The 23,937-nt window shown below is 35.6% G+C and overlaps 2 protein-coding genes across 3 annotated transcripts; one reads left to right on the plus strand and one right to left on the minus strand.

The window, feature by feature from the left end:
* Positions 1-440: 440 nt before the first annotated feature.
* ccdc47 (coiled-coil domain containing 47) lies at positions 441-11,415 on the minus strand. The gene is made up of 13 exons (XM_056453634.1): positions 11,325-11,415; positions 7,596-7,888; positions 7,425-7,517; positions 7,172-7,346; positions 6,968-7,089; positions 5,897-5,962; positions 5,690-5,791; positions 4,965-5,075; positions 4,684-4,769; positions 4,520-4,578; positions 4,327-4,436; positions 4,079-4,246; positions 441-1,393 (listed from the first exon to the last, which is right to left on the minus strand). Exons 2-13 carry the CDS (start codon positions 7,878-7,880, stop codon positions 1,313-1,315), a joined length of 1,458 nt encoding a protein of 485 aa, XP_056309609.1. The 5' UTR covers positions 7,881-7,888; positions 11,325-11,415; the 3' UTR covers positions 441-1,312.
* Positions 11,416-13,057: 1,642 nt separating this feature from the next.
* Positions 13,058-20,751, plus strand: dcaf7 (ddb1 and cul4 associated factor 7). Of its 2 annotated transcripts, none has more exons than XM_056453659.1 (7): positions 13,058-13,566; positions 15,256-15,414; positions 16,781-16,892; positions 16,989-17,107; positions 17,221-17,430; positions 17,509-17,625; positions 19,491-20,751. In XM_056453659.1, the coding sequence occupies exons 1-7, from the start codon at positions 13,429-13,431 to the stop codon at positions 19,665-19,667; spliced, it is 1,032 nt and encodes a 343-aa protein (XP_056309634.1). In that variant the 5' UTR covers positions 13,058-13,428; the 3' UTR covers positions 19,668-20,751. The 2 variants fall into 2 exon arrangements, with proteins under 2 accessions (XP_056309634.1, XP_056309635.1); XM_056453660.1 differs by having other exon boundaries at positions 13,059-13,566; positions 17,509-17,626; positions 19,495-20,751.
* The last annotated feature ends 3,186 nt before the right edge of the window (positions 20,752-23,937 follow it).

Here is a 23,937-nt window from a genome sequence, read left to right on the forward strand (position 1 = left end):
CAAACTACGGATTTCTGCGCACATAGATGCCGTGTGGGCCTTGTGATTACCCATGTTGTTCATCTCCCTTTTTTTTCTTGAAGATTTGTATGTAGGATAACTGACACACACTCATGGCAATAACTTTAAGTTTAAAGTATATAAAATAATAACGGAAATGTTTAACTTCAGAGGATGTAACTAGTCACAGTTTCCTTTATTCACAATTTTTAACCTGCTTTGTGCCTTCTCTAGTACACTAGTTATAACTGGTCTATTAGTGCAACAAATAAAATGACAAAAAATAAAATAATTGGTGAATTAAAATTTGCTAGGTATTTATTTACATGTTACTGGTCTCCTAATAAATATGGTCAAACAAGCTGCATACACAAATTTAGGAAAATGTTTTTATATGAAGCGTGATCTGGATAAACCGAGAACCAAAAAAACCAAGACGATATTTTTTTAATGAATGTTTTATTTAGTTAGCGTCTCATTAACAAATGTTACAGAAAAAAAATGTTACAGTCAATGTTCACTCATAAACATGATATAAGCTCTTGGATGCTCTGATTGACTATTAACTTAACGATAAATTAAAAATTTACCTCTATTAAATACGTATAAAGGAGGAGTTTGTGCTGCCTCGACAGTGACAATTCACAGTGGGCCTTTGCTCATAAAAAAACAGAAAGAGCTTGAAAGACAGTGATAATGTGCCTTTTGCTCATCTATAAAACACTCGCGATCATGGACTCTTAGAAATATGGCTAAGGAAGCACTGTAGTACAAAAAGCTTTCTTACCCACCCATTTCCTTTTAAAAACACTCCCTGATTTCACTTTTAAAAGAAGCATAGCTGAAACTTTCACGAGATGAAGTTAAATCTCTAAAAGCACGATAAAGCTTTGGAGGGTCAACACTGAACTCAGAGAGACATCTGAATTGGAAAACTTGGCTTGATGAGGCCTAAAAGGTCCAGTTTATTACAGTAAAGCCCACGAAAAGCAACATTCTTGACCCTATTGCAATAAAACAGTCATGCAATTATGTCGAAAACTTGTGATTGAAATGGCTGCTACAATGAAACACGTTCAAGCTGGTTGAACAGACCTTCTCCAATACAGTTGTCTTTTAAAGATCAGATTTACTCCTTAACAGCCAAACAGCTTTCTCCCTATTAAACAGAGCGTTTCTATGGGTGCCACAGCAGCCAATCGAATGGCATGCACATTCATGTAGAAGAGTGTACAAAAGCAGGTGTGGAAGTAGTAGATTCTGTCTCTAATGAATATGAGTGTATGTGTATATGTGTGTGTTTGGATCTGTCTCACATGGCTTTCACTTTGATCTGCTTCATTTTCATCTGCTTCTTCTCCATCTTTTTCTGTTCCCGTCGCTGGGCGGCTTCCTGAAGAACAGAAAGAGAAAACTGATGCATATAGCAGCACTGTATCTGAAAAGTTCAAATGTATTTACATTCACACTAGTGGATGGAGGATTAAAATCTTTAACCATTTTATTTTGGCCTAAGATGGCTTAACCATGCTGAATAAATCAATACAGAACAACCAACTTTCTTGAGCCCAAAAACACAAGAGTTGCTCAAACTAAAATCAAGTTTACTGAGGGAAGTCATAAACATACATACATGAAATATCATACATACTTTGGTTAAAGGGGAAATGAAGCACTCAGTCAAGTTTCCCTTATTTTGTACATTGGATTCCACTTTAATGAAAATATATTAAACAAACTGCATTAATGTAACCATTTAGCAGAAAACGGCGTGTTTTACTATAGATTTTAGACCTAGGGCCCAGCCATCTTGGAATGTCGCTGTGTCTGACATCACAGGGTTGGTTGAATTCCCTTCGCTGAACAGAAACAATGGAAGTAAAAGAGACTGTAAAGCCTAATTTAACCCAATGCGTGAAGCTGTGGGTGTGGAGCTGCTGCAAATACAAGCATCAGATGTGTGTCTAATATAAAAGTATAGATATTTATTTTATTTTTATTTTTCCCCATTTTATTTACTGATCATTTGATGCGCTTTGATTCACTCTCTGTATTACGCTGCCTGACTGGGTTTCCACCATGGTAGTAACGGACTGAACACAGAGACTGGACAGCCTAATTTAACCCAATGCATGAAGTTGTGTGTGAGCATCACAGAGCTGCTGCAAATACAACAAATACAAGCATTAAAGTGTCTTCAGTTGTGTCTTTTTCTTTTGTTTATACTGTTCGTTTGATGCGCTGTGGTCCACTCTCTCACGCTGCTCCAGCGCTGCCCGACGAGGGCATTTACATTCAGACTAAAGCAACAATTAAAATAATACATGACTTCACACTTTAATAAGTCACGTCTGTGTGGGTTATGTCAAGACATATTCCCTTATCAAGTCAATCAACTCGAAAAGTGAAAGTACCCGCCCCCATTACATCAGCACCGGACCTATTTGAAACCACAGGCAGTCAAGCACCGTAATACAGAGAGTGGATCACTACTGAGGTAATGGGGGCGGGTACTTTCACTTTTCACTGCTAGCCTCCCTCACCTCCACTCGTGTTCAAACTAAACTAAGATCAGCGCAGTGTTTCTTATGGCAGGGTTTTTATCCTTCATACATGTTAAGAGATCGAGTTGATTGACTTGATAAAATATTATTTTAATAAATATATGAGTTTGATAAATATATATATATATATAAGTTTAATAAATATATCAGTTTTTTTTAAATGCACCAAAATTCATTGACTATATTCACTGAGAAATTGAGAAAAATGTTTATTTTCAAAGAGAGCTGTACTCAATTATGCTCAGCACTGTATAACCATGCCTAATATCAGCTAGCCAGAAAGTGATTCATTTTTTACAAATTGTTAAAATTTTCATTTTAACCGGACCCAGAAACAGTAGTCCCGGTTTTACCGGACTAGATTAAAGACCTATCTGTTTAATAAAGCATACGCTCAGTGCACCACTTGGCGGGTTTCCACACAGGTTTCTGCATCTCGTTTATATACACTATGAACAGCAGCTACGCTAATTATTCTCTTTATTCTCTATTTCCACCTGGGGATACTCTTCTCGAGGCCCTCAGACTATGCAGAGTCACTGATTCGATCCAAGACCAACGACGAGATGATCCCAAGGTTTCCATAATCCTGGACCAGGCTGTATCCTGAGCAGCTGCTGTGGTGGTCATGGAGGAGTGGAGAACATGAGACTGATTCCTGTGATGCTCCAGGGACAGACGAATCTTCGCTGAGGCCAGCTTCCAGCCTCCGCCGCTGAGACTGCAGCTCTGCACAAGACGTTTGGCCAGCGGAGAAATTAAAATGGTCGTGCCCAACTGAGTCTGTTTTTTTTCTTCACTTTCGCCAATTAGTGAAGTTTTTTTCCCTCTCTGCTGTCGTCACTGTCGCCACTGGCTTGCAAGGTTCGGGATCTGTAGAGCTGCGCATCGTTGGATTTGCTCTTCAGTGTTTGGACTCTCAGTAGTGATGTTTAAACCACACTGAACTGAGCTAAACTGAACTGAACTTAAACACTACAAACTGAACTACACAGTTCCTATTTACTGTGACCTTTTATGTGAAGCTGCTTTGACACAATCTACATTGTATAAGCGCTATACAAATAAAGGTGAATTGAATTGAATTGAATTAAACTGAACTTAAACACTTAAAACTGAACTACACTGTTCCAATTTACTATGACCTTTTATGTGAAGCTGCTTTGACACAATCTACATTGTATAAGCGCTATACAAATAAAGGTGAATTTAATTGGATATTCCATATATCACGACTATGCGGATATGCACTTGAAATTGACATTCTGTCATTCTACAAATGCTGTTTTCAAGAAATAAATATACAAACCTTTTCTTTTTATTAAATTGTGAGCGTTTCCTGTTTTTCAATTTAAAACTGAAACCCTTTTTTTAAACATATTTTCAACAGGTCTAACATTTGTTATTTTATTCATTAAAAAAAAACACTGGAAAGAACATGAGGCATAAATGGTTTAATCTCGATTATTGTTTTCTTCCTAAAAACTGATTTTCGATTAATTACACCGCCTTACCTCCAAGCGGCGCTGTCTCTCAGGATCCTCCTCATTCATGATCCTTTCCTTCTCCGCTCTTTTCTTCTCTTCGCGGCGTGTCTGAGCGGCCTCCTGGCGCTGAGCGTGAGTCTGCTTCAGGAAGTTCTCCTCCACGCGTGCGCGGTTCCTGTCAGCTTTCTGTTTCCCCTAAAGCCAGATAAAGCTACACATTAACTTTCTGTGACTAATTAAACATGCTGTTACGCAGGCTGCGTGCATTCACTCACCTCTCTGTTGAGGCGGAGCTTCTTGACCTTGTCGATGCTGTAGATCACCATGTTCATCAGAGGCAGCAGACTGTCCATATCTTTGGGAGACGTGTTACCCATCCCAGGCACTGGAAAGCAGACCACAGCCAATTAACACACAGATAATCATGCAGGGACAAATTTCCATTTTTGGATAATGGATTTCTCTCACCGTTAAATGTAAACAGCAGTGTTTTCTTGGTCTCGGGCAGCTTTAAGGGCTGACCTTCCCTAAAAAAATAATTTAGCAATACCATTTATTAACCAGAAATAAATTCTCCAACATAATATAGAAATATTAAAGGAAGATCATGAAAAAAATTGAGGAAATCGTACTCTTGCATAACTTTTGGACCAGAGAATTGGTCCGAAAAATGGATGGACTCAATCTTATCAGCCTGACTGGTGAGATAATGTACCATCTGAAAACAGCATTAAAATGGCATTAACAACAATGACAAATACTCTTTAATCAGTGTTACTTTGTACTTTTCAATACTATTCATATTTAGGATTACCTTTTATTTGTTTATATTGTCATTTTTAATTTTTATATTATGTGTTCATGTTGTTAATTGGCAGGTCAACAGCACACTCAGTGTTCACTTATTTCTCACCTTGTTGTCCATCACTCCATCCGTGACCTCTCCCATCTCTGATAAAATGGTCAGAGAGTCAGGGATGCCATATTTTGCCCCTGATTTGGGCTTATCGCCACAGAACTCACTCTGTTAAGAGAGCAAAACAGTATAAAGTCAGCAAAGACCAGTTCTTGGTGATAATAGAACATGTAATAACAATATTTGCTCACTGACTGCACCAAAATCAAAGACACAGGAATGCTAGTGTAGTTAAAATAGCAAACAAAACAACTTTTTGTCTTACAAATCATTACATGAATGAACTTGATCATCAACACCACTGACTCACTTTCTAAACTGAGGCCATTACTTTCAGTCACATCTGATTCCAAAAATCAAAATATATGTTGATGGTTTGCAGAGATTTAAATTAAAAAGTATTCTGACTGGTTGCTCATATGATTGAAAATTTACATTTTTAAATCACATATGCAGAGGTTCAAGTTTGGGAACTGTATATTTGCTCAAGTATTTGAAATAAATCTATTATAAATGAAAACATTTTAGAAATCGTTGATGAATAGAAAGTTCCAAATAACAATTAATTTCAAACAAATCTATTATACATGATAGACATGTATAAATCAAAAAATCAAAAAATATATAAATTTCTTACAAAAATCTTATTGACCCCAAACGTTTGAACATTACCATAAAAAAGTATTCTTTAATATGTAAAACATGTAAATTCGTTGACTAACCAGGTCCTGCATCTCCTTCTGCATCCGTGCCATGGCCTTCCGACTCCCCACGGCAAACACAAATGTGTCCATATCCTCATCATTCAGAGTCACTTTAACTTGCTGTGGAAAATGAAAAGTCAGAATAAGAGGAACATTCTTGTAAACAGTCATCTGAGATACTACTTGTAATGAGTCGCATTAAGACATCAGCGTTTGTGTGCCTACCACTTGATCACAGGTCGGTCTCATCATCCTGGCCAGCACATTCAGCAGGTCCTGTCTTTTCAGAAACTGTCCAACAACAAAAAAAGATATAATGGTGAATACATACATATCAGACCAAGAGTGTTTCATTACAGCTACATAATAAACCATTAAAAGGCTCATGAAATGGAAAAATCAAATATTATTGACAATTTCATATTTGAGCGATCACTCTGCAATACAGACATACTGAAAGTATTAGAATTCAAAAGAAACCCTTAATTTACAATTGAATCGACTGACAAAAAAATCTGTTCTTCCTCACATTTCACAATTTTCTGAATTACCAGTTTCAAGTTCAGTTTAGTTGTACACATAGGTAAACTAAAGTACAGTATGTGTATTCCACACTTTTACATGCAACCACAAACTTTAAATAAAATTTAAAAAATCAATTATTTGCTGATGTTTTTTTTTTTCAAAATGTCTATTACTGAAAATTATGGCATTACCAATTCAGCAATACAGTTAGTTACAATAGTTTGTACCAAATGCTTAAGTCTTTGAGCACTGTTCTACATCCCACAGATCTCAACCATTATGCTTTTCTTTTCTTTTTCATTCTTTTATAACCTGTTTTAACACATTTTAAACAGTTTTTATCTGTTTTAATCGTTTTTAATTCTTTTAATCTTTTTTTATTTTCTTGTTTCTTTTATTCTTGTTTATGTAAAGCATTTTGAATTATCATTGTGTACGAAATGTGATATATAAATAAACTTGCCTTGCCTTAGGTTCACAGGCATTTGAATATATATTATATTGGTTTTCCAGTAGACATTTTACATTTTAGCACTTTTGTGCAATTAGCCAGTCACAGCAGAGAGCTTTTTAGTAAAACTCAAAATTCGAAGGAGAAATTCCCAAGGGGAGTAAATTGAGAATGAAAAATGACAAGTTTTATAAAATACCCTTTAGGAACCTAATATAACAAAAAATTAATGACTTCTTTAAAAAACAACAATCTCGAATCAAGCACCCACGCAATTCAAATCCTAAATGATTTCAAAACAATCTATTATGAAATATTACCTTTAGCTGAATGAGCATGCCCTCACAGCAGACCCGTCCCGAACACCACAAGTTGTAGATGTGCTCGTTCTCCTGGTTTAGCTTCCCTGTACTGGTGGCCTCCTTACTGGTACCATCATCCCCTAAAAAAAACACATTCAAGAGTCAGAGAAAAACAAGGTCAGGGAAAACAGCATAACAAAGCGGAGCAAGACGTATGCTTACCAACAAGGGCAAAATTGCTCTCCAAAAGTTCTCTGTGGGAATTAAACCAGGCCTGTGCGAGTCTGCTGTTCTTGTTTTTGCCAATTATATAGTTCATAATGTAGGCAAGAAGCCCTGTGACCATCAAGATCTCCATGTAATAACTCTCCCAGCTGTTCTGCAAGTGTGCTGGGACCTGTTAGAAATATATACACCATTAGACGAGGACACTATTGATGTGTCTGTGAAGGTCAAATGTTTTTGTTGTTTGTACCTCTCTGTATATAAGAGTGTCTTTGAATGAAGGGTTAGACTTCTCATAGCCTTCAAACTCGTCAGTGTCATACTTGCTGTACATGTCTTGATCCTATAATGATGATTGGATCAGATTATATCATTCCTTCACTTGATTTGCAGAAGAAAGGATTCCACATCACATCATTACCTGTGCATCTGCATCTTCAAACTCATCCTGGCCGTCTTCGTTCTCCACCGTAGCCTCGTCTTCATCATCCTCTTCAGGGGTAGATGAAGGAGCTGCTCGAGGTGGTGGTTCTTTCTCCACATCCACAGCTGGATCCTCGCTGACATCCTCAAACTCTGCAAAATCATTGTCATCAAATTCAGCGATGTCCTCACCGTCATCAAAGTCGTCGTTGTAGCGCCCCCTAGTGTCTGGCAGGGCCAACAGCAGGAGCAGGGCTGGGAGGAGGAAGACCAGGTGCCTCATGGCTCAACCTACACAAATACAAATTAATCCAATTGTAAACAGTCAAGTGTTCAAAAGTATGTGTCTGTTTGATATTATGTTTTTGAAAAAATGAAATAAAAAAGTTTTATGACTGCCAAGATTATTTTATTAAAAGTATAGTCAAAATTATGGCTGGGCGATTAATCGAAAAGTAATCGAAATCGACTTTCAGAACCTATAATCAATCTAATTTTTCCTGGTTAATTTTTTCAGTTACTTTCCCTACCGCATGTGAAGTCACGTGAGCCTGCTCTGTTAAGGCTGATTTATACTTCTGCGTCGAACGCATGGCTATTGTCCGGTGCAGCCTTCGCGCGGTCAAATACCTGCACACCTCTCAAAAAAACATAACTACACGTCACACGTTTGCACTACACTGACTATGATTGGAAGCTGTGCCTTGAGATGATTTTGATTTTAGGCCAAATCGCCCAGCTCTAGTAAAGTATAGTTATTTTAATTGTTATAAATATTTCATTATAATACTATTTGAAAACGAAATTAATTTATGTGATGGGAAAATATGTCTAAATGTTCTTCTCGCCTGTGTCATGTGATTATTTAGAAATTACAGCTGTGGAAAAAAATATTTTGTGCAATAAAAAAATTAAATAATTATTTTTAAAAATGATTTAAATAAGCCTGTCATAAATATTATTGTTTTCCATATTCTTAAACTACTTTAAACATAAAACATCTTGTATTATCTTTTGTTTATTGTATATGTCCTTTAGGAGGTCAACACTTTTTTTAAAACAATAACAAAAAATATATACACCATTTTTTTCAACTATTCTAGCCAAGCAGACTTTTTCCAGAATAAAAAAATATAAGAAATACTGTGATGATGATTATTTGAACTTTTAATAAGTTTGCCTTTAACTGTGCATAAATAAATACATACATACATACATATGTTATATACACAATTACTTAGTCAAAATGTTACCCATGGTGTATATTAGGGCTGTGCAATTAATCGCAATCGAATCGATTTGTAAATACATTAATAAACAATTGATTGATAAATAAATTTGTTTAATAAATAAATAACATCTGAGGTCAAGTGCTTCTGCTATGCTTCAAATACTTAAACATGCTAGACTTTCTGCGATGGTGTTGTGAGGCATGGTATCGGTTGTCGTTAACTATGCCATTACACGAGAAGAAATGATTGAATCTTGTGTCACAACGCCCATCCCTCATTTACAACTCCCCACAACACCCAATGTCTGAAATCGTGTGATCTGACCGTGGCTTTATAACTAGCCAATTTAGTGAGCACACTTTCGTTCTGCCCAATCAGAATTGCACAACTGAATTACGCCTACAATAAAAAAAAGAGAAAAAAAACAGGAAAGCGCTGACAAGTGGGATTGTGGCGTCTGCTGCTTCAGAAGCAATAATAGACTAATTAATATCAAAGAAAAACAGCTTTGTACTTTGGGAATATTTTGGTTTCAAACTCACAGACCATTTTTAAGAGCTGCCACGGCTTACAGATTATTGAGCTGAAGCTTAAATTAAATTCAGCTTGAATTAAATTGTAAATCAAATCACAATATCTGTCAAAAAAATAATAATAAAAAAAACAAATCACAATTAGATATTTTCCCCAAATCGCACAGCCCTAGTGTATATTCAGGCTTATTTGTTGATACTATAAACTAATGTGAAGGTGTAAGTGAAAAATACAGAGTCAATGTTTGACAATAACATTACAGGTGATCAAACCAGTCACGATACTGCCTTGTGAATTATTTAGTGTGTATCCAAAAACATGTCAAAACACACTCAGCCTAAAGTACTCCATGCTTTAGGCATGTTGTAGTAAACACAAAACAAGACTGTAATACCAAAAAACCTAATGTTTAAAGAGCTAACCAGTCAAAAACATGTGTGTGTGTGTGTGTGTGTGCGCATGTGTTTATATCTTATTGATAATCAGTACAAAAAACACTTATTAGATGAACAAACAATTGTTTTAAGTATCCAGGTTTTGCAGCACATTTCCAATGGTTCAGTTTTAATAGTGAGAGGATGGATGGATGGATGGATAGATAGATGGATAGAGCAGGAAGGGGGAGGTAAGACATTCATTTGAGAGTCTTATTGTCAAAGCCTAAGCCTCAGATGTTCACTGAAACAAGTGTCTTTAATTGGCTGAAAGTCTTTAATAATCACATGGTACAGTCTTTAACATGTTCTCCTTCAAGAGGAGAAAAATGGAGCTTTAGTATGTGCATCGGCTTATGTGGCCAACCAGATTGCCCTGGTATTGTCCTTAGTCTATATAATGTAAACTATATTTAATAATAATAATAAAATTCAACAATTGTTTTTATTTTTTTTTCTTAATAAATAGCGAAATTACAATAACAGCAAAATTACAAATATCAATTTCTTAATAAAGAAAAGACAAAGTTTAAAACAAAGGTACATTATAGTATTGATAATAAAAATAACATAGGACTTTATTTGATACATTTACATGACATTTAAACATTTAGATAATTTTTCCTATAATAATTTGCCAAAGATCGTGGAAAAACAGGTCGTTATCCAAAAATGACAGTTGTTAAGGGAACAAATTAAAATATTAAATATAATTTGAGTTTACATTTAGATTTTTAGCTCATTTAATCTTGTAAATTAATTGTGATTAATATGTTAAACACAAATTAGCAAGTTTTAAAAAAGGTCTTTTAATACCAAAATCAAGCCGTGCCTGACTAGCATACAGTTTAACAGTCTCTATCTGTACAGTATAATCCTAAAATTGAAAATGACCAAATATTAAAGATAAAGATTACTTTATTACAACACAATGGCATAAATTAAAAAGTTAGACTTAAAGCCTGATTTGAATACATATCCACTACAGTTGGCACTAGTACACTAAGATTTCAGTCTATTGTATGTATCTGACACTAGTTTCTGCCAAGACAAGGAGTTACACGTAACTAGTGATATCAGTTAACAGCTATAACCAGCTGTCAACTCATGCTCCACCTGTTACAAGGCCAGTCCTGGAATAAACCCTGGAATAGCAAACCGCAAAGTTAATATTAAATGTTAACCCAGTTTAACCTCCAATCTCGGAAAACCTCGTCGTGCCAGCGCCTCCTCGTCGCTACACTAAAACTTTCACGCTGAATTGCCAGAGAACACACCGGACATATTTTCAAGAAACGTCGAATCAGATAAATTAAACAAATATTACATTTAACAGGTCCCAGCCCTGGTTCCCCCATCCCCCATGAGTCCCGTACACTGATAGCCGATTAGCTCACTAGCAACGGCCGCCACACGAATCACCGTAACGTTCAAATCACACGCGACATTTCTGCTGCAATGCGGCTGTGCGAGCGTTTCAGCTCACGTGTTTATTACAAAAATGACCAAAAATTCACGAAGACCCACCTGTAACCGCCGGTGTTTCCTTCAGTGTGTGACAGCAGCTGTACCCCTCACAAGAGAGGCAAGGGGGTCATCTGACCGAATCACTCTACCCACAATGCTTTGCGCGCGAGCCTTGACAACCAGGATAAGAAAAGATTCGGGCGTTTACGGCGCTCTAATAAATGATTAAACCTTTATTATTTAAACTGTAGCTGATGTGTGTGGACTGTTAGATGTCGTGGTTAGGGATTAATGCTACCAGTTAAATTACGAGTATATATATAATGTGTATAATATACAATTTAAATATATAATGTTGTGTACACTAGTAATGGAGGACGAAACATGCAAAAACAATATATATATATATATATATATATATATATATATATATATATATATATATATATATATATATATATATATATATATATATATATATATATATATAACCACACATTCCTGCATAAATATATAAATAGTGCAGGCGGATTAATAATTAAATAAATTACAGGGATATGCGGGAATAAGAAAATGCTAACCTGAAAGTAGATTTTTCCTCTTTCACACCACACTATTAATTATTTATATATTTATTTATGCAGAAATTTGTATATTTATATTTACATTTATTTATTTATTTGCGTATTTATTTATTGATTTATTTATGTAGGAATTTGTGTATTTATTTATTCATTTATTTATTTGCGTATTTATTTAGTGATTTATTTATTGTTTAATTTATGCAGGAATTTATGTATTTATTTATTTATTTGCATATTTAATGTTTTATTTATACAGGAATTTGGGCATATATTTATTCATTTAGTTTATTTATGTGCGTAATTTTTTATTTATTGTTTTATTTATGCAGGAATTGGCATAAACAGTAAATAAATAAATACGCAAATATATAAATAAACAAGTAAATAAATATATAGATTCTTGCACATATAAATAAATAAATAAATAAATAAATAAATAAATAAATAAATAAATAAATAAATAAATAATTGTATATAAAAATCCACAAATTCGTGCATAAATAAATATATAAATAATTAAATAAATTACAAGAGGGGAATCAGAAAATGCTAAACTGAAAGTTTATTTTAATAAACGTTTGAAAAGGTGGGAAATAAACTTTCAGTTTAGCATTTTCTTATTTCGTGTAATTTATTTAATTATTTGCCTGCTCACACTATTAATCTTTAAATATTTATTTATGCAGGAATTTGTGGACTTTTTTGTACATTTATTTATTTATTTGCATTTTTATTTAATTATTTAATGTTTTATTTATGCAAGAATCTACGGATTAATTAACTCATTTATTTATATATTTGCATATTTATTTATTAATTGATTTTGCAGGTTTCGTCCTCCATAGGTTCAAAGATAAGACACTGAAATGTCTCAAATAAATTTAAAGTGAAAATGAAATATGTTCACAAACATTTAACTTTTTGTTTATTAATTTTTTTTTATTATTTTTACTAATCACTTCTGTTTGATATCAGATTTCATATGTCTCTATTTGATTTTCACTCTTATTTTACATTTTCATATGTTTAATTTAAACAAAAAAAAAAATTCCATGGCTGATTTCTATGGCTCAAGGGAACTTGTGAATTAAAATTTCATAAAGAATATGCCGCCCAGTATGATGCGCAAGTAAAATAATCAACTAGCAACATGGATCTATAAATAACCTCAGCGCTCAGCCCCCATTTTCTATCCGGGACTTTTATTTTGAAACGCGCACACACACATCTTTCAGACCAAAGGCGCCGTTGAGCGGTAGGGCCTATTTAGGGCTTTCTAAAGTTAGAATTAAAACCGTCGGGACTAAGGAAAAACATGGGCCTTTAGCCACACGCAGTTATGAATGTTTGATGGTGATTTGCGTGTTTTATTAAGCAGGTATCGTGCTGTTTCGTGGCGCAGCTCGTCGTTTTCGCGGCCGTTGCGGAGAGGGATTGTTATGACGTTCTCTTTGTCTCGCGCTGCACAAACCCGAGACCATATTTATCTCTGAAAGAGCCTTTTTTAAACATCCCGTCGAATCAGGCTACTCCTAACGAGCCAATTCTCACTAGCTGTCGCCGATCACCGGGATTGAAGCATGTCGTTGCACGGTAAACGAAAAGAGATCTACAAATACGAGGCGCCATGGACCGTCTATGCCATGAACTGGAGCGTCAGACCCGACAAGCGCTTTCGGCTCGCGCTCGGCAGCTTCGTCGAGGAGTACAACAACAAGGTGAACACCTGCTTCACAACACTGCTTTATGTATGATCTTATGACACCTGCTGTAATTTCATATAGTGAAGTGTGTAGCCTAATAGCATGTTAGGTGAAGGTTGTTCCACAGTGTTGGAGTTTTAACACGCAAATGTATGACTGACACTAATAATTGTCCATTTTAAGCGACTGTTATTTTGTATCTTGTATTTAACACTTGTCCGAATTAAAGGTTACACAAAGGTTTGTAGAGGACAAAATGTCTGTCGAAAATTCATAATAGAAGTATATCTTAATCTATGGCTTTCGAAACACTTTCACTGACAGATTTTTCTGTACCACCAGCACCAGTCCTGATGATAATTGTCAGAAAATGCAATCATTTAAGACATTTAATTTAACCATTACCATTCTTGTTTTTGTTGGAAATATATATATATAGGCTATTTTTATCATTAGTCTCATTTCAATGACCAGAAATATTCATTTAAATACAGCCATTTGTTGTGCATTGTCACATAAAAGAAATTCTACCACTCGCATATATACACATTTCATGGCATATACATACAAAACAAACTCGATTCATCCCCCTACACACAAATAATTGTAGTTATTTAACCTAGGGCTGGGCCAAAAAACAATATTATATCGAATCACAATAAAATTATGTCAATAACAATGATAGGCTCTGGGCTTTTTTTTTTTTTTACTCTATATTGATCTAAGAGCCAATCACACAGCAGAAATGTGCAACGATGGGAATCTGAAAGTGTGTTAATATTAGAGATGTACCAATTTTTCTGCCACTGAAAATAGGCCTGTGTGATTAATCATAATTGAATCGCAATTGCAATTTAAATGTTGCGAGTAGCTAATTGCAAGAGGAATATGAAATTGAGCCAACTGAGTAAGCACACTTTCACTCTGCTCAATCGAATGCACAACCGAACTATGCGGAAAACCCACAATAAAAAAAACCAAACAAACAGGAAAGCGCAGACTGGTTGGATGATGGCGTCTACTGCTTCAGAAGCATTAATAGAAGAATTCATATCAAAGAAAAACAGCATTTCGTAATATGGGAATATTTTAGTTCCAAAGTCACAGATACGGAACAAAAACAGGTCATTTTTAAGAGCCGTTGCAGAATTGTTGCCACAACTTGCAGATTATTGAGTTGAATCTTGACTACAAAATAAAATCACAAATCAAATTGCAATATATATAAAAAAAAAATCACAATTAGATTTTTTCCCCAAATCGCACAACCCTAACTGAAAATTTATAGGCTGAAATTGTTATGCCATTTATTGCACCCTCTAGTTTTTGTGGCTTCAGTCATTGTTGGGGTACTCTTTGAAATCTGCAAGCATTAACAACTGATATCGGAAAATATATATCGTCATCGTTCAATATGGAAAATAATTATCAAGATTGCATTCTTGCCATTTCGCCTGGCCCTAATTTAACCAGCAGTCCTCAAAAAGCAGAAAATGGAAGGTAAATGTATTTATTTTTTAGATATTTGCTCCACAGGCAGCAAAAAAACGCATTTATAGCACAACATATGGTTTTTGCAGTCACAGCCAAAAATTATCGCCAAAGTGGAATGGAAAAAGACAGAAATGTCTATAAAATGAAGAAAGGTGCTACTTTGACAGCTGTCAGAAACTTACATCATGCTGTTTGTTTTGTGATGTTCAGGTCCAGCTGGTTGGTCTTGAGGAGGAGAGCTCAGAGTTTGTATGCAGAAACACTTTTGATCATCCGTACCCCACCACCAAGATCATGTGGATCCCAGACACCAAAGGGGTCTATCCAGACCTGCTGGCCACCAGTGGAGACTATCTGCGCATATGGAGGGTATGCAGGAGGACCACGTGTACATTTTCTAAAGTGCCCCCATTACGCAATAATACAGTTAGCTTATTTTGTTTTGGAGGTCTTCTATTATAAGTTTAAATTCATCCAAGGTCAAGAATACACTTAAATCTTGTCATAATATACATCGCAGTATTACGTCTTTCATGAAGCCTCTCAATCAGTCTGTTTTAAGATTCAGTCTCTTTAAACCCCTTCTTTCCGAGAGTCTGCCTTGTTCTGATTTAGTCAAATGGCTCAGTCTGTTTACAACTGTGATAAAACAATGGTGTCAGTTTTACCATATTGATTGCAAATTCGTAGTTTTTTGGAAGTGAACACAAAGTGGATCATGTCTTCTCAACATGGCAGCAGCACAAACCAGTCTGTTCAAGGCCTCAAACTACAGCTTTAGAGGGTCTAAGTAAACTCTGTTTGCTGACACCTAATGAAGACCGTAGGCAGGCGTTATGTTAATCTCTTCCAAGCCTATGGAGCTTTGTTCAGGATATAAACAGGGATTACTGTTGTTCACGGTAAGACCAGGAATGTGTGTTAAGAAATTAATGAAGTCGATTATGATTTGATTTCAGCTTGAAACAATCAGGCACACTCTAGCTTTAAAGATGCTATATAATGAAAACCTGGATATACATAAGCATAGCTGAATAAAAAGTGTTCAGTACGTGGAAATGACATAACATGAGCCTCAAACACCATTTGTTTCAAATAAACAAACATATGGTTGTCGTCCTAGGGATATTTTCTAGAGTTATAATTGAGCCAATTATAAAAATGTAAAACGTACTTAAGCCATTATATATATATATATATTAGTGTTGTCAAAAATATTGATACATTGATATTGAAATAATTAAAATGTTACAATCTTTCTTTTGCTTAGTATCGATACTGGCTTTGCTTTCTTACACTCTCTCTACTCACCAGCAGGGAGATGAATAATTAATAATAACATTAAGATTTTAAGACTTGATTTAATTAGAAAATAAGCAGAGATTGCGCTAATATAGGTTTTTGTTTTTGGTAATTTATTGTCTTTTGGACTTAAGGACTGCTGATGTACCTGGTATGAGCATTATATGGTAATTATTTCCCCCTTTTTACTTCATTTGGATACTTTTAATGTTTGAAGAATTTTTTTTTCCTCGTGAAAATGGTATCAAATATGCAAGTTTTTCAAGGTATCATATCGAAGTTGGAAATTCCAGTATCGTGACAACACTATAGCTACTATATAGATATCAAACAACAATTTAACGTCTATGGCAAATCTTTAATACTGTGACAGTGAAACTCATTGTGCATTAATGAAGTAAGTGAACTGGATGTATGATGTTGTTGTTGTCAGGTGAATGATACGGAGACCCGTCTGGAGTGTCTGCTGAATAATAATAAGAACTCTGATTTCTGTGCACCCCTCACCTCATTTGACTGGAATGAAGTGGACCCCAACCTTCTGGGTAAGGTTTTTTAGAATTTCGTGTTGTGTATTTGTATGTTTGCCTTCCAAAAGCCCATCAGTTTGTCAAAATGTATGTGTATTTTCTGTTTCTCAGGGACATCTAGTATTGACACCACCTGCACAATCTGGGGTCTAGAGACAGGACAGGTCCTGGGGAGAGTCAACCTAGTGTCAGGTCACGTCAAAACGCAGCTAATTGCTCATGACAAGGAGGTTAGGAACAACTCAAGCCAATACTTCACATTCTCTTCAGATTGATGTCAGTCTGCAGCTTTCTCTCTCTCTCTCTCTCTTCATTTAAATCCTGCATTTCTATTGGCTCTCAGGTCTATGACATCGCATTCAGCCGTGCGGGTGGAGGACGGGATATGTTTGCATCAGTGGGAGCAGACGGATCTGTGCGTATGTTTGATCTGCGACACCTAGAGCACAGCACCATCATCTATGAGGACCCTCAACACCACCCGCTGCTGCGCCTCTGCTGGAACAAACAGGACCCTAACTACTTGGCCACCATGGCAATGGATGGCATGGAGGTGTGTTTTTCTTTTTCTCTTTAGCAGGATGTTCAATGTAGTCTTATTGTTTACTGTAATGTTGTTGTATTGTTTCAGGTGGTGATTCTGGATGTGCGTGTGCCGTGTACACCAGTCGCTCGACTCAATAATCACCGTGCCTGTGTGAACGGCATTGCTTGGGCACCTCATTCCTCTTGCCACATATGTACAGCAGGTTAGAAACCAACCCGGACACACACACACACAATCACAAACATGACATTTTAAAAGGATTAATACAGGGTGTCCGCGGGGTCCTAAAAAGTATTAAAAGTTGATCAATTAATGAGAAAATGGAGGCCCTTAAAAGGTATTAAAAAGTTATAATCATGTTTTTACAAGGTCTTAAATTTGTTCAAGCGTTGTCCGAAGTGTTTGACTCCGAAAAAGCATAAATCTATTTCTGTTGAGCATGTGAACACAATGGAAAATCAACAGTTTAAGAACGTGCTTAACAGCTCTTAAATGTTAGCAGGAAATGGACGTTTTTAGAATTTCAGTATCGATTGGTACCGAATTCCAGTATTTAGACAACCCTAGTTCCAACTGAAATAAAATATTGAGTAGGGGCGGGCCTTTCTTTTTTAAATGGTAAGTGTGGTGTGGTTGAGAATATTGCGGCTGAAGTGTCAAACTGATGTCAACAGAGAGGTACACCCAAGCAAATGGCTAGAATTTGATTGAAGATTACCAAATCACACATTTGTTTTCAGTGGATTAATTTGCACTTATTACCATGTGAAATCAGGTGAGGTTGCACACAAGCTGTACCATTACCAAAACATGACGCATCACTGATCAACTGTACATTTCCAGATTTATTTTCTACAAAACGATCACTTTAAAGACTGGGAGTTAGAACTAGATGACACAATTTAAATGTAAAATTTGTAGAACTACTGTCGAGCTATCAAATACAGAAGAGGGAGCGCTTACAGTACTTAACGCCAGCACCCTGCTGCAAGAACTCTTGTAGTGCCTGAAGCTTACTGGTCATACCAGAAGGAAAAGTGGTATGTAGCTATAATGTTACATAAAATTTAGTGTAACCTATATTAGGCACCATAAATTGTCACAGACATAATTGAAAATGTAGCTAATTAGGTTGCAAACTAGTTAATTGACTATTTCTTAGCCACTGAAATCAGTATTTAGTAATGTTTAGACTCGTATTGGTGTACATTTTAACATTTATTTGATGTTTTATTCAAGATTGACTTTTTTTCCCTCTCAATGATTTACTTAGTAGGTTTGAACTAATTGTTTACAAGTGCAAAGCTTTTTTTTTCTCCTTTCTATTACTTAGTTTAGAATTCAATAATTTTTCAATAGGGACAATCAGGCCCTGTTGTATTTTGTATTAATTCAACTGCCCATCGCCAAATATTCCTTCGATAAATAAACATTGCACATTTTTGACTGGAGTGCAGAGCTGGTGCAAACATCAACATCCCAATGATCATATGCTTTCTTAACTGCTGTTTTCCCCATTGCTGTGAGATCAGTTGGATATTTATAGTGTTATTAAGAAGAAATTGTACTGGACATATTTAAATATTCATCCAACCTCCACATTCCCTAAGGCTGCGCCTGAAATCATATACAATGGTATTCGAAAACAGTAGGCGGATGACCTAGTACTTTCAGTGAGATTCTGAAGTGTGCATCCGATGTACACTACGCTATCCCATGATGCCATGTAAGAGAATTCATGAATGGGAATAAAGCGATGCAATTGACAAATAGTAGTATGTAGTATGCCCCAATTCAATTCATACTACTCTCATTCATACTATAGATAGAACATACGTTTCTAATGATCGTGTAATGAGTTCAAATTAAAATGTAGTATATACTCAAGTAGTAGGTCATTTTGGACGCAGCCTAACAATCACTTTAAATGTATTAAAAACAAACCCAAAAAAAAACAACTTTGACACGTTTTAGTTGCAAGCTAAAGCGCGTCAGTATAAGACTGTAGCTTTGCCATTTGATACAAGTCTTCTTTACCTGGCCCCTCTTGTCTTTTAAACCCCACTGTAGCGGACGATCACCAGGCTCTGATCTGGGACATCCAGCAGATGCCGAGGGCCATCGAGGACCCCATCCTGGCCTACACAGCCGAGGGCGAGATCAACAACGTGCAGTGGGCCTCCACTCAGCCCGACTGGATCGCCATTTGCTACAACAACTGCCTGGAGATCCTGCGGGTGTAGAGGAAAAGAGTCTTCAGCGGAGCAGAGACTTGTTTTCTAAAGTTCCTGAGGTCTGGCGGTTTCAAGAGTGGAAACTGAACGAACGGGCCAATGGGAACGGCGGTCTGAACAATGTGTGTAACTTCTTTCGTCTGGGAGAATGAGGCGGCGTGAATGAGCATCTGTGTTTCTGCACAATATATTATTATTATCATTGTTATAATGGTCTGTTTTCCTATTTGCCGGTGTCCCAGAGTCTTCATAATGGGATCTTAAACACAACTGTCGTTAATTATTATGATTGTAGGGAGAGAGATACATGTTTATTCAGTTTGAGCGGTAAAAACGATTTAAGAAAATGCTGCAACTAGGGTTAAGATAAAAATTTGCCAACTTGACGTACAAAACATCCATTCATTCAGATTAATGCGGTTTTAAAGGTCCTTTGAACTTCAGATTCTTGTTTTTTGGTCATTTCAGGAAGGTGCCATTTTGTTTTTTGTTTGTTTATTATTTTTTGTAGCCTTGGACATTTAAATGCGAATAATATAGAGATGAAATGTTTAGCGTCATTGGAAAACATTGATCATTTTTCCTCAAATACACACTTCTTGCAGTTAGCCGACATCAATGTTTAAGAAAAATGTCTTACACATTTTTTATATTATTGTTATTAAAAGATTCATCACAACTCAAATGTGAACAAGAGCTCCTGATGTTTATTTCTTTTTATTTTCCTCCATAAAGTCCTCCTTTCAGCATGCTTGTGCTCGAAGTGAAATGTGTACTGTATACATATATAAATATTACGTACAAGGTAGGACAAAAGTGTCGCTTCTCCAGAAGAGTTTTGCATCGCGAGTCAATATTTGGTCTGTCCATGAAGTCGTTCTGTTGTTATGCAAATATAATGTTGTAGTAACGCCACTCTCGTTGGTCGAGAACGAAACGAAAAGTGAAATTGCAAGGCTGTGTGGGATCCTCATCCTCACCTCACACTCTTAGATGGAGTGTTTCTATGTAAGTAGTTCTCTGTGTGTGTGTGTCCAGCCATGATGCTTTTCTATTAATAAACTCACTTAATAAACTCTTGTTCTTTCATAAAGCTTTCAGCATTCCTTTATCATGGCAACAGCAGAAAATGAACTAGCATACTAGTACAGTATTGGTTATTGGTGGATATTAGACTTGTTTTTTTAATTGGTTGAATGATGTATAAATGTCCAATTTGTTTTAGATAAATTAACTTCAATTTGCCATTTTTTTATGCTTTTTAAAAGAGAATAACAATTTCTGTGTTACATTTTTAATTGATCTATATAAAATAGTATAGTGCATTGTGTTCTGCGTTACAAAATAAAACAAGATTTAAAATAGATGGAATACTTTAAATAAAAGAGAGAGAGAGAGAGAGAGAGAAACTAATAGTAGGCTTAGTGCCCATGTTGCTAAAACAAAAAAAAAAAATTCAGCTAAACATTAAAACCAAAGCCTGATTCAAGAGTTCCCACTTAGATATGCTTGGCGTATAAAGCAGGTTTGGCATGCTGTCCCGGGAGAGAACCCTGAGCTCGGAGATATTTGAGCCCAGGGCTCCCGCCCGGTCGATAAGCATATCAGGAGATCCGAGATCAGGTAGGTCTCGAGAGCTCCCCCTTTTTAGAAAAGGGAGGAAAAGGAGGAGAAGGGGTGGAAGGGGGGATTCTTCCAAACGAAGATAAAACATTAGGGAGAAAATGATCCATTTATAGTAAACTAGGATCACTCTGATTGGATTACTGATTACAGATGAGTGGCCAGACGTGCTCAATCATATCACGTGCTCCTCTCGAAACTAGTTTATGAAACTTCACGAAGGAGATATTAAAGTGTAGTATGCAAGTTTGACACCCAGTGGTTGAACTAGGCATTGGACTCAAAATACGCAGGCACAGATTGCCGACACCAACAGGAGTGTAAAGGCTGATTTAAGTCGTGTTCTAAATAAAAGCAACGATGCGTGATAGAGGGAATATTTTCTATATTAATATTTTAACTATTTTTGTCTGAAGTTTATATTTTAGAAACCATTTCTATTTCTTGCAGCTGAATAACAGGATAAACTGACAATAATCACCTCAGTTACACCATGTGCTTTCTTCAGTGTAAAATACTGATAATGCGAGTTTGAATACCATTTTACATGACATTTATTGAAAAGCAGCAGATAGTTTACCTCAGATCTAGAAAATAAAATTAAACATTTAAAATAGAACTTCAGAACTGTGATTCAGAGCAAGCCAACACATACCAGTGATTCAGCATGTACGTTTATTCATGTTAAAGAGGTTTTATATCTATTAATTGGATTATAAACCTTGCCATTTTGTTGGAGTGCAGTAAGTGCACTATTCTGTGCTTCTAAATAGCTGTATTTAAATTTCTGTCATGTTTTGTCTGATGCAAACAGCCAAATTGCTTATCACGGCTCGTAGCGTGTTAGTACATCATGCTACAATGTAACCTGTTAATCTAATCTTTACGTTTGTAATATTTATATTATTTGCTAATTAATAACCACCTTATGTGAAACTCTGAATCTGCATCTCATTTCGGAGTTTGCTACTGTCCACCGGATGTTGCATTTCGGTCGCGGATGCACACTTTGAGAGCCTTCGTCACTGAATAAAATACACTGTTTTCCACCAAGGCAACTAGGAGTGCTGAAATATAATTGGCTAAACTGGCATTGGGTGGGTTAAATGACCAAAACAAAAACAGATGAACAGTTTTCAAAGCAGAATATCGGATTTTAGCATTATTTTTCAGATAAACAAGTATGTTCACTGAGGATGTTTCTTAAATATCTGCAAACATATAATGGTATTTTGAGCTTTGGAAGTCAAAACTTACATATAGCACCTTTAAAAACTGTATATATAAAAAAGATATATATATATATATATATATATATATATATATATATATATATATATATATATATATATATATATATATATGCAGTGCTCAGCATAAATGAGCAAACCCCTCACGGATATCTTTTAAATGCATACTTTTTATAGAATGCTATACAATAACTACACAGAAGTTATTGTAGTTATGCAGTAACTACAATAAGTGAACTACACTGTTCCAATTTACTATGACCTTTTATGTGAAGTTGCTTTGACACAATCTACATTGTAAAAGCGCTATACAAATAAAGGTGAATTGAATTGAATAAGATATTACATTACATTAATCTATACTAAACTAATTTAACTAAATAATAAGTTGAGATGCAAAAACCTTTAAGTGCCATCTGAAATTTTCTTCTAAAATGAGCATTTTTCTCACCCTCCTATGTTTGTTCCAGTATTTCATATTAAAGAGAATGAAATTAACTTATTATTTGGCATTAAACTGAAATTACTCAACAGAGGCTGAGAAAAATGCTTATAAATAACTCATTTATACTGTGCACTATATATATATGCCCACATACAGCAACAAGCAGAGGACACTCTACAGTTTGACACATATTGCTGCTGTTGGGCAACATAATGTACTTTTGAGGCTTTTTTTGTCAAGAATGTAGTTGTTAAGATTCCAACTATGCAGTTTATTTATAAGGATAATGCCTATTTTTAAATATTTATAATTTCTGAGAGAAATTCGTTGGTGGCCATTAGTCTTTGAGCAAAGATGGTTGACGATGTTCATTCACAAGATGGCAACAGAGACCTCATAATAAGCCCTAAGGGAAAAACAGCATAATTTCAGACTACAGCTGTGTAGTGCTGTATTTACCATAGTAATATTGAGATCTCTCGATTGCAACAGAGAAATACTGGGAAATCTCTGTAGACTGATGGCATTTCATGCAGTTAAGCCTTATAATCTTAAAATGTCAGATCTTAAAAATCACCTGTTTTTTCATCACTTTAGACATTATGCTAGAGAATTATTCAAATACTAGCACTAAAGTGATGTTGGTGAAGTAGCAACGGTTTCTGCTGTTCTGTTGTCAGGTGCAGATGTGAATGAACGGCGGAAGAAAGTAGTTCCTCATACAAAAGAGTTTTGAGACTCTCCGTGTTCGATTTTCTTATTTATATACACGATTGTGCCGTCGAACTGTTGTATAAATGCAATATCACACTCGTAGCAGTTCGATGTGGCTGTATATCATCACTGGTGGGATACTAAGGCATGCCTACCACCAGTGCCAATATACAGCCACATCACACTGCAACAAGTGTGATATTGCTCATATATACATATACAAATATACATATACAAATATATATAC

The sequence above is a fragment of the Danio aesculapii genome, chromosome 3 (genome assembly GCF_903798145.1).
Source record: "Danio aesculapii chromosome 3, fDanAes4.1, whole genome shotgun sequence".
NCBI classification, from domain to species: domain Eukaryota; kingdom Metazoa; phylum Chordata; class Actinopteri; order Cypriniformes; family Danionidae; genus Danio; species Danio aesculapii.